We start from the raw sequence: 12,127 nt of genomic DNA, 5'->3' as shown, positions 1-12,127 counted from the left end.
TAGTTAGCATTTAGTAACTCTTAGTTATTATTAGTCATAAGATTGCTTACGTTAGACACTGTGCATGCTGTGCCAATTGGAAATTCTCCTGGGCATCCTATTGGTGGAAGTAGCAAAGCGAATTTCCTGAAGATGAATGTGCCCATGATGAACATGCTCACCCTATAGCTCAGAACAAATGGCTGGCTTCTGAGAGAGGCAGGGAGAGCCTCAATTTGGCTCAAGCAGTATAGGGCCAATTTAAGTGTACTATGGTGAGGTGTCCTGGCATCTGCCCTCCTATTTTCTTTCCCCACCCTAGCCAAGATACCCCTTGCCTCGGGGTTCCCAGAGTTACTGTTCTCTAAATATTCTGGTTTTTAAAAATATATATATATTTTATTGATTTTTTTACAGAGAGGAAGGGAGAGAGACAGAGAGCTAGAAACGTCGATGAGAGAGAAACATCGACCAGCTGCCTCTTGCACCCCCCCCCACCGGATATGTGCCCACAACCAACGTACATGCCCTTGACCGGAATCGAACCTGGGACCTTTCAGTCTGCAGACGGATGCTCTACCGCTGAGCCAAACCGGTTTCGGCAATATTCTGTTGTTTTTTGAGTAAAAAATACTTTGAAAAATTTTCTGAGTAAAACAGATTGAAAAATTTGATTAGGCCTGTGCCTATGCAGTGTGACACTTCCTGGGGCTGAGAGGGACCTTAAATCACAAGACTCCATTCTCTCAGATGAGTGTTTTGCTTTCAACTTCTCATTTTTTTTCCCTTAGGCCAGGAACCATCACCCTACAGGCCCTTTCAGAAGCTAATAGAAGGCTATGGATGGAGGCCATGGATGGGAAAGAGCCTGTAAGTTACTTCAGACACTGGGGATACCTCTACAGCATTGCCAAGCGTATGAGTCCCCTCTAGTGGTACAAGTAGGTCTAGGACAGTTAAAGGGTAATAGATCCATCTGACTCAAATTTTTTAGAGCCAGCAGGAATTTTGTTGACTTACCATCTCTTTTTTTTTTTTTTTTTAACAAGTAAGGCAAGTTAACAACAAATTGATATCCCCCCCCTCCTTCTTCCCCGCCCCCTCTAAAACCCATAAATTAAAAAACAACAGTAAGGTGAGGAGCATCTCTAGGACTGCCCACACAGAAGACATCAAAGCTGGGCCTAGAATCCAGGGCCCAAAAATTCTTGCTCCAGTTTTACATTATGCAGCTGTGGCTACAAGATCTTCGTAAAGAAAACTAAGCCTTTTTCATTTTATATAATTAATATATGTTCATATAGAAAGACTGAAAATAATTGGCATAGCTGTAAACAAGCATTTATTAAAATTTTATTCAAAATTGTTTTTGCTGCCCCTTCTTACTCCCAGAAATCAGTTTATTATCTTTAAGGGCACATTTAGTGGAGGAGATGGCATTGCCATCCTGTGTGCCAAGATGTACCATTCTATTTAGAAACTTCTTGTACAGGAGGATAGAGTCTTTAAAGTGTTAGTATTAGTGATTATTCTATAAAGACCAATATGAACAGTAAGAAATTATTGAAAAGAATTTTCTCTTTTCAGTATATTTCCTGTAGGTTTTTTCTGGTGACATATGAAATAATATCAGCTTCATACTGTTGGAATATGAAAGGCTTAGATTTGGATCGTGGTTCTGCCAGTCAGTGGTTGTATAAACTTTAGCAAGTGATTTCATCTCTCTGAGACTCAGTTTTCTTCTCTTTAGTAAAATGGCTTTAATAATCTCTTTTCTACCTATCTTGCAGGATTTATTTAAAAATCAAATGAAAGTCAGTCTGTCAACCATAATGTGATATTTTATTGTTAGGTGCTTTTAACTAGTCTGAAATGTGGGTGCAAAGCTACTGTGATTTAACAGTATTTGGATATAGTATAATCTCCTTGCTTTATTTACCTTACTAGGAGGGAAAATATATTCCAGGGTTTTCTTTCATTGTCATCAGTTCCCTGGAATCGAAAAAGGAGTGCACAGATCCAAAATTACATTTATAGCAACCAAGAAGATAGCTATAAATGTGAAATGATATCGTGAGGAATGCCATCCAGAATGTATTCCAGGACCTGTCCTTTCTCCTTCCCCTCCCAGTAATCTGGAGCTTAACTATTACATGTCTTTGGTGTTTCTCTAGGAGGATGCTAGAAGGCTTAGCAAGGCATTTTCCTCTTGAATCTCTCTCCTGAAATTGTTCTCTCTTTAGTTTTTTTAGGATACAGAAGGGTTTTTGTGGAGAATAATGCTAGAACATGGGCTCACTGAATGTGAAACTTTACCAGCTTGATTATGGCAGACTTAATACAAATATATTGTTTGTCAAAGTGGCAGCAAGGGCCAGCATGGAAACCTCTCTCATTCAAATATTCATGGGTATATACACATATGCAAAATTGTTTCTTTTAAAATAAAAGATTGTTACAGCATGCTAACAGATGGCATATAGAGAACTTATTTCCTGTATCCTAACATTGCTTTCCTGTATCCCAACATTGCTAATGTTGTTGCTGCTTTACTTAACTTACCAATCTATTAAACTTATACATGTTTTGCATGCTTTGCTTAAAGCAGGGGTGGGTAACCTTTTTTCTGTCAAGGGCCATTTGGATATTTATAACATCACTAGAGGTCCAGTGCACAAATTCATGCACGGATTGGGCCTGTCGGAAGGAGGAGATGGTAGGAGATTGGCCTTGGCCAGCGGGCCCTGCCCCAATTGAGGTGGCAGGGCCAATTGGGGGTGGGGCCGGACAGGGGGAGGGGCTGTAGGAGGTTGGCTGGCTGGCGGCCCCACCTCCTATTGGAGTTGGGGGTTGATCAGGGTTGGGGCTGGCTGGAGGGAGAGGCTGTGGGCCAATCAGAGTGGTGGGGGCCCATCAGGGGTGGGGCCGGCCAGGGGGAAGGGCCATGGGGGTGTTGGCTGGCTGCCCCACCCTCAATTGCGATGGGAGAGTCAGATCAGGGGCGTGGCCGGCTGGAGAGCCGTGCCTTGGGAGGTTGGCTGGCCAGCCCCACACCCCAATCAGGCCAGTTTGCTGGCCACAGTGGATGTCATAGTGATTGGTAGTTCCAGTCATTATGGCGTTCTAGTCACTGGCTTTATAGATAGATAAGTGATAGATAGATAGATAGATAGATAGATAGATAGATAGATAGATAGATTGATTGATTTGCGGGCCATACAAAATTGTCAACTTAAAAATTAGCCTGTTATATTTGGCCAAACATTTAATTAACTCACCCCTAATGTCTTGGCAGGGGCAGACTGAATAATTTTATGGGCTTTGTTTGGCTGATAGGCTTGAAGGAACATATCTAATTCTGATCATTTTAGATATGTGAATTTTGAAGTCTAGAGAATGAAAAGGACATGTTCTAGATTTCATAATGAGGTAGAACCAGTGCTAGACTTGAAGAGTCAAGAATCTCTTCTTTGGTCTTTTCATAGCTATTAAAATGTATAGTTCAAGATGATGCAGAAAAATCTTCTCACTTCCTGGATCTCTTTCAGTTGGACACTTGTCTTTCCACAGAGAAACACCTATTAACCAGTCTTTGGGGACAGGGAGGCTAGTATTGGGAATGTTTAAATTTTACCATCACATGCCCATTACCCAGGTACCCATTTGAAATCCACTTCCTTTCTCTTATGCTCTCTTGCTCCATTGGAAAAACCCTCCAAGCTTTATCTAAATAAATGTCTAAGAGGGTCATAACTTTAGTTGCAGTGAGCAGTGTGAAATCCAATGTAATCTTCAGGGATTATTTCAGCTGTCTCCTAAAGATTTAGACAAAGATGATTCTGTTTAGCCCACTTTTCCTTCTTGTTAGAGTTGTTAATGGTTTTTATTTAATTTTATTAGCCATACTTACCTATAATGATTCACTACAGCTATGGATCTTTCTGTTTCTCTTCTTTTGTAGATTTACCACAGCCCCATAACGAAACAGGAAGAAAGTGAGTCAAATTGCTGATCTACTGATGTTATAAACTGCCATCTGTCTTATTCATAGTAAATGATGTCATCAATGATATGTAATATTGATGCAAGTGTGTTTATGGATGTCACTCTGTGGAATGAAATTAATACCTATTTTGAAAAAAAAATTGTCCTTTGAGGAAGTCACTTTATCTTAGCTTATGGTGGGTATAGCAGCAGTGATATAAAAAGCACATTATATCCTTCTTGTTCTAAACACATGGAAATTGTGTCCATTTCCAGCCTGACATTTCACATTAGTTGTTGTTCATGCCTAAAGCAGACATAATGCAAAGGACTAACTAAAAGCATTTTGTGTTATAAAGAGTAAAAACTCTTACCCCCCACCCATGAAAAGGACCTTTCTAGATAGTTCCGATGATTGGATATGACCAGTCAAACCCCTAGTTCTCTCTGCAATATCTTAGCAAGATAACTGAATGCTTGGTAGGTGAAGCTTGTGTACATCAACATCTAACTCTGTTTTTCTTTACTCGAAACAGTGGAGCTGAATGAAGTAGGCTTCAAGTTTGTTAGAAAATGCATCAATGTCATTGAGACAAAAGGTAAGGCAATAAACCATAAGCTTGGTATTGCTTGAATATAGCCAATGTGAATTTATCCTGGGCCAATTTCTCGAAAGTAGCAATGATGTAATCAATTGTTCAGGACCAATTACTGTTTATAAACACTGAACACTAATGCAATTTGTATAATTTCAGTGATTTCCAAACCCAGTGATACACAAGCATATTTGGGTAATTTGTGGTTTCCTGCTTTTTTAAGAGAATGATCTTTAAATGGCTTTTAAAGTATTCCTAAATACTACCTGGTACTCCTCAAGTAGGACTGTGATGATAGTCCTAAATAAACTGTAGTTCAGTTTGTGCCAGAATAGATATTGGTTTAAAAATTGATGGATGCAAAACCAAATTCAGACAAATGTGGAATAAACATTTTTTTCAGGTTGTTGATATTCTCAAGTTTCTTTTTCATAATATTTAGAAACTAGAGGCCCGGGGCATGAATTTCATGTACTCGGAGATGGGGCAGTGCCCTCTCACAATCCACAATCCAGGAGCCCCATCATCCATCGCCCCAAAGAGGTAGGCCCTGCCCACCCACCTAGTTTGGGCTCCGTGATATGTCACCCACACAGGGGGAGGCCCTGTCCATCCACCACAGCACGCTGGTCAGTGGCTTGGGCCTCCCTTTTTGGGGCAATTGTGGAGCCTCCTGATCGATCGATCACCCCGCTGGCGAGTGGCCTAGGCCTCTTTCTACAGGGTGGTCATGGGGCAATGGCCAGGCCCCTGACCAATGGCATTGCACCTGCTTTCGTTGGCCTGTTGCCAGTGGGTTTCATAGCGTGGCTGACTGGGAGGTCATCAGGATGGTCATTCTGCTGTTTGGTCATTCAGTCGATTTGCATGTTATGCTTTTATTATTATAGATTATTATAAATGGGTCAGTGTACTGTATGACCAGTCTATTTTTTTTCTTTGAAATGTTGCTTCAGTCCTCTCCATGCATAAAATGGCCTTTTATTTTTCATCTTCCATACTCCAACCCTCTCTTCCTTTCTGTCACTGCTCAGGGATCTCTTGAAGGTTGACATTGCTTTATTTTATTTTATTTTTCAATTAGATTCTAGTTCCTTTCCAAGATGGTAGCACCATTCTCAATCTTCTGCTGCTACACACCTAAACAAATTATTCTTTTTACTATAGTGTATGTTCACTTCTGTTCAAATTAATGAGGGCTTGATACAATCCAAATGAAAGTATGAAGATAATAATTTCTAGAGATGCTTGAGGATTGTTCCCCTATTGTAGGAGAGATCTGGAGAGCTTGGAGAGAATAGGGTAACCCTTTCCTGTTTGAACTGACTCCAGTGTGTAAGTACCTACTTTTTTTACCCTGAGGTAAATGAAAGCTCTAGCTGTATAAACAAATCTGACCTGATTTTCTTTCCTAGGGATCAAGACAGAGGGATTGTACCGAACCGTGGGCAGCAATATTCAAGTTCAGAAGCTGCTGAATGCCTTTTTTGGTAACAATTTTAATTCCATAATTTTTATTTATTGTTGTTTTGTATTAGGAAGTATGACTGTAAGAAAAAGGAGACATTACTAAAGAGGTTGTAGAATTTTTTTAAAAAGGAGATATTTCCAAAGGTAAAATGTACACATATTTTTCTACATTGGGTCAGAGACAATCTTGCCTTGGGAGAAATGACTGGCATCTCTCCTTCCTCATATCTTATTTACTCCTCAAACCCTTTGCAATCTGGCTTCTTCCTCAACCTCTCCACTGGAGCTACTTTGACCAGGCTTAAAAGGTATATTATGTTTGGATTCCATTCTCTTCTCTTTTTGTGTGTGTATCTATTATAGGTTTTTGGTTTTTTTTGTTACCATGAGATTCATATATAACAACCTATGTATATAGAATTTTATTTTAAGTTGATTGTTGCTTATGTATGACAACATTCTGAAAGTATCAAATATTTTACTCCTGTACCATGTTTTATGTTTTTTTATGTCATATTTTGCATCTTTTTGTGTGTCTTTCAGTAATTATTGTAGATATAGGTAATTTTTATTACTTTCCTCTTTTACTCTTTATATTAGCTTTGTAAGTCATTAATTAACTACCTTTAATATATTTTGGCCTTTACCATTGGTGATTTTCTCTTCTATGAATTTTATAATTTATAGTTTTAGCCTTTCCTTTTCTGCTTAAAGAATTCCCTTTAACATTTCTTATAATGTCAGTTTAGTGTTGCAGAATGCTTCTAGCTTTTGCTTACCTGTCTTTCAATTAATTCTGAATGGTAGCCTTGCCAGATATATCGATAGTAGCCTTGGATGGAAATTTCCCCTCCCCCCCGCCCCCCCTTTCATCACTTAGAATATATTGTGCTATCCTCTGTGGCCTGGAAAGTTTCTGCTGAAAATCAGTTTTTACTCTTATAGGAGCTACTTTGTATGTTACTGGTTGTTTCTCTCTTGCTTTTTTTAAGGTCCTCTCTATAAAACTTTTTAACAAACTTTTCATTGAATTTATTGGAGTGACATTGGTTACAAAATTATAGAGGTTTCTGGGGTATAGTTCTATAATACATCATCTGTGTGTGGTATAATGTGTTCACTATCCCAAGTCAAGTCTTCTTCCATCACCATTTATCTCCCCTTACCCTCTGCTACCTCCCCCACATCCTTTTCCTCTGTTAATCGGTTCACAGTAAACCTTTGATTTTGAGGACCTCAGTTTAATGGACTTTGGATTTAACAGGCAGAATTTCCAGTCTGTATGCCATATGTAAAAATTAACAACCTGTTAATTTTAAAATGCTTTTGAATAAGATTTGCTTATAATTAAATTAACAGGTAATTCTTTGTTATTAATTCACTGTTATTTTTGACAAATTTTAGTGAATAGGCAATATATCTAACATGTTTTCTCTAAGAAAAAAAGACTAGTAATTTTGCTGACATAAATATTTCATATCTACAACTATAGTCTACATATTTAAATCCAAGTCACCACTCATAAACAATGTTTGAGGAATGCTTAGCACATGATCATGTTGCATCTTGAGGTAACTGGTTCTGTTTTTGCATGCCTACAATGTTCACATGTGCAGTAAGCCATGTCTCAGCCCTGTTTATTTGTTTATTCGGGTGACTGGTGAATGCATGCATTTACTATACCTATTCAGTATAAATTTAAAATTACAGTAATACAACTAGAAAACTTATCTGTGAAATTAAAATTTTTGTACATACACTTAATTTTAATTACACAAATGTTTCTACATAAGTAAAAACAGGTAAACTAATTTGTCATTTTTTTAACATATGCATTTGGAAAACCTACTTTCAGCTTCAACTGACACCCCCTTGCTCAAATTAATCCATTATATCAGTGTTTTACTGTACTGTTGTTTTCTCTTAATTCCTTCAACTTTTTCACACATCTCTGTATCACCTATTCCCTGTGACAGCTGTCAGTCTGTTCTTTGTATCTATGGGACTGTTTCTACTTTGTTAGTTAATTTTGTTTATTAGATTCCACATATAAGTAAGATCATGTATACTTGTCTTTCTCTGACTGGCTTATTTCACTCAGCATAATAATCTCCAGGCCCATCCATACTGTCCCAAAGGATAAGGTTTCCTTCTTTTTATGACTGTGTAGTATTCCATTGTGTAAATGTACCAAAGGTTTTTTTATCCTCTTACCTACTTATGGACACTTGGAATATTTTTAACTTTTGGCATTTAAATTATGATGTGTTTTGTTGTGAGCCTTTTTTGGTTCATTTTGTTTGGGAATTTCTGTAGTTCTTCAACTTGGATGTCTCTTTCACAGATTAGGGAAGTTTTAATCTTTTATTTCTTTTTTCCCTCTAAATATGTTATTGATTTTAGAGAATGAGGAAGGGAGTGGGAGAGAGAAACATTGATGAAAGAGAAACATTGATCAGCTGCTCCCTACATGCATCCTACTGGGGATTGAGCCCTCAACCCAGGCATGTGCCCTGACCAGGAATCGAACCAGTGACCTCTTGGTACATGGAATAATGCTCAACCAACTGAGCCACACCAGGCAGGGAAACTTTTATTTCTTCAAACAGGTTTTCTGTCCCTTTCTCTCTTCTTTCTGGGATCCCTATAATATGAATGTTAGTTCAGTTGATGGCCCAGACGTGCCTTAAACTAACCCCATTTTAAAAATTATTATTTTCTGTTTACTGTTAGGATTGGGTGATTTTCACTGCTGTACTCTGCCTTCTAGACCAGTGAATATTCTTTTTTGCATCATTTAATCTACTGTTGATTCACACTAGTGTAATTTTCATCTCAGTTTTGTATTCTTCAGTCTCATTTGATCCTTTTCTATAGCATTTATTATCTTTTTGTTGAAGTTCTTACTGTGTTCTTCCTTGTTGAATTTAGTGAACACTTTTAAAATCATGACTTTGGACTCTTTATATGGTAGATTGAATATCTTTATTTTGTTTAGTTATTTTTCTTGTTTTTGTCATAAACTTTCATTTAGAACATATTCCTTTATCTCTTCATTTTGCCTAACTGCACTTGTTTTTATGTATTAGGTAGATACATTTTCCATTCTTGAAAGAGTAGCCTTATGTAGAAGATCTCCTGTGGTACCCAGTGGCACAATCTTCCCTGGTCTCCAGAGTCATGTGGTACAGGGGTTTCCCTTGTATAGGTTGTGTCCACTCACCTATTATAATCTGACTAGATTTTTGCAAGAATAGGGCTTCCTTGGACCTATTCCTGCAAGAATAAGGTTTTCTGTGTCTGTCTCCGCCACCCCACTTGCTTCCCTCACTTCTCTGCTGCTCCGCCTGCTTCCCTCTGCCCTGCCTGCTTTTCTCCCATCTCCGCCCCCAACTTGCTTCTCTGCAGCATCGCTGTCTTCTGTGGCGCTTGGCTTCCTTCTATGCTATCTTCAGTCTTCTCTCTATGCCTGGATATGCAAATCAACTGCCATCTTGGTTGGGTTAATTTGCATACTCATGCGTGATTGGCTTGTGGGCATGGCTTGTGGGCATAGGGAGGTATGGCCAATTTTCATGTTTATCTTTTATTAGATAGGATGTGATTTCTGGGACATGCTGGTGGGAAGGGTTTGGCCCCAAAATCTACTGGCTATGAGGTTCAGCCTCAACACTTGTCAATATGCAGGTGTGCAGGACACATCCCTGGCCTAGCTGTCTGTGAGGTCTGGCTATGACTGCTGTGGGTACACTGTTGGGTAGGGTTAGCCTCTGGCCTGATTGTCTGTAAGGCCCAGCTACAACCGCTGCCTGTGTTCTGATGGGTGGGGCTGTCTCCCACCCTGGATGTCTGAGGTTTGGCTGTGGCTGCTGTGGGAACACTGGTGTGTAGGTCAGAACTCTGGTGGGTTTTACCACAATGGCTTTGGCACACTTATGTGAGCAATAGGTCTTCATTGCTGCTGGCTGGAAGGCTTGGCCTTGACTACTGAGAATGCTTTGGTGTGTGGGGGTTTGCTCCTAAAATGGAAGCCACTTTAGAGACAGTACTGATACCATCTGAGGCTATCTACTTGGTGTGGTGGTGCAGGACCTGCTTTGAAGGGCTCTGATGCTATCTGAGCCCATCCCCTCAATTATGACATGGTGAGGGCCATTTTTGAGAGATACTAGTGCCTGCTGGATCTGCATGCTGGGTGTAGGTCTGGAGATGTTTTGGTTGAGTTTTGGTATAGGCTGAGGGTGTCTGCTTTTTTGTGATAGAGTGGGAACCACTTTGTAGGGGTGTAAGTTGGGGTAGGCAGGTTGAGTGGGCAGCTTCTCTAAAACACCAGTCTGGGGTAAACAGCATTAATAAGGTTAATTAAGAATGTCAAAAATGGCACCTCTCAGCTAGGTGGAAGAAAATTGTTTTAAATGGTACATAGATAGCACTTGTATTTGTTTTTGTAATTTGTGGACAAAAACTACATAGAGGTGCTAAAAATAAAGCCTCTTTTGCAACCCAGAATTCATTGTTCAGTATGAGTTTTGATACAGATAAGAAGAAACATTATAAAAAAAATAGAAATGGTACCTGCAAGTACTTCCATCCCTATAGAAAGTTCCAACAGATACCTGCTCTTCCAGCTCTTGTCTTAAGATTGATCAATGTATCTCCTTCACATAGGACCTAGGCGTTTTTTAGACTGGTGCATCTCTGTGCTGGGAGTCATTGTGAGGCATTTTGTGTATAAGTTCATTTTAAAACTATATTTTTAGCCTTAGCTGGTTTGGCTCAGTGGATAGAGCATTGTCCAGTGGACTGAAGGGTCCCAGTTTCAATTCCAGTCAAGGGCACATGCCCAGGTTGTATACTCGATCCCCAGTGAGGCATGTGCAGGAGGCAGCCAATCAATCATTCTCTTTAATCATTGGTATTTCTATCTGTTTTACCCCTCTCCCTTTCTCTCTGAAATGAATAAAAATATATTTTAGAAAACCACAGAAGTATATTTTTATTAATTTTATAGAGAAGAGGGGAGAGGGAGAAAGAGAAACATCAATGATGAGAGAAAATCATTGATCAGCTGCCTCCTGCACACCCCCTATTGAGGATTGAGCCCACAACCTAGGCATGCATCCAGGCTGGGAACTGAATGCTGACCTCTTGGTTCCTGGGTCAACACTCAGCCACTGAGCAACATTGGCTGGGCTGTGCTTGGGTTCTTTAAGAGAAGAGTCTCGGTTTCCTACAGCTCTTCAGCTCTCCCAAATGTAAGCTCCACTGATTTTTATAACTAGACTAGAGGCCTGATGTATGAAATTCGTGCAAGAGTAGGCCTTCCTTTCTTCAGCTGCTGGCACCGGCTTCCCTCTGGCACTTGCTACCCAGGCTTCCCTTGCAGCCCCATCTTCACGTGGAAGGACGTCTGGTCTAATTAACATATTATTATTATAGAGATAATAATATAGCTTTTATTAGTATAGAGAATATGGGTACTCCTTTCCCTGATGTGGATGTGCTGCCCTGAGGAGCCCATGTAGGGTTCAGATCTCTAACTCCTAAGGATAGACCTCTACAGTTGTGATATCCCTATTACTTTGGGTCATCACACTGTGAGTGTGGGTCCTAACTAGACTATATCTCTGCCCTTCTTACCCACCTGGATGTGGCTTTTTCTTTATATTAGTTATGGAAAAATATGTCCTGCTAATCTTCAGGTAGTTCACAGTGATAGTTCTATATCTAGTTGTAGTTTTTTTTTTTGTGTGTGTGTGTTATGGGAAGAGGTGAGCTCAGGATCATCCTATTATAATACTCCATCTTGACCCTGATTTCATGTCTGTCCTTTTGCTTGATTAAGGAAAGACTACACATTCTTTATTCTTTGAACAATATAAGTCAATTTCTCATTTGGTCACCATTTGTTTGTTACAAAGCAGCTGAACTATTTGTTGAGACCTGATGTTTGGGCAATCAATTATGAGGATTTCTAGATATTGAACTAATGGCATCCTGCGTGGCATATGGAGCAGCAACCTCATGCATGAATGTTCCCCATACATGATATGTTGTGTTAATTTGTATGAAGTTCTAATCAAGATTGTTGTCTGAAT

General features: G+C 39.4%; 1 protein-coding gene and 1 non-coding gene across 3 annotated transcripts in view; both read left to right on the top strand.

Annotated features, from left to right (window-relative positions):
* The window catches only part of OPHN1 (oligophrenin 1), a 333,832-nt gene that overhangs the window by 182,364 nt on the left and 139,341 nt on the right, over positions 1–12,127 (top strand). For both annotated transcript variants that reach the window (XM_036411404.2, XM_036411403.2), the window contains exons 12-15: positions 771–849; positions 3,941–3,974; positions 4,500–4,562; positions 5,975–6,049. In XM_036411404.2, coding sequence (XP_036267297.1) covers positions 771–849; positions 3,941–3,974; positions 4,500–4,562; positions 5,975–6,049 — 251 coding nt within the window. The remainder of the gene's footprint in view (positions 1–770; positions 850–3,940; positions 3,975–4,499; positions 4,563–5,974; positions 6,050–12,127) is intronic.
* On the top strand, positions 10,458–10,582 carry LOC118704187. The gene has a single exon (XR_004983322.1). It is a non-coding gene; the product is annotated as a small nucleolar RNA SNORA40 (small nucleolar RNA).

Source organism: Pipistrellus kuhlii, unplaced genomic scaffold (assembly GCF_014108245.1).
Source record: "Pipistrellus kuhlii isolate mPipKuh1 unplaced genomic scaffold, mPipKuh1.p scaffold_m20_p_40, whole genome shotgun sequence".
Classification (NCBI taxonomy): domain Eukaryota; kingdom Metazoa; phylum Chordata; class Mammalia; order Chiroptera; family Vespertilionidae; genus Pipistrellus; species Pipistrellus kuhlii.
Note: the sequence above shows the minus strand (reverse complement) of the source record. Positions and strands in the feature narration are given on the sequence as shown.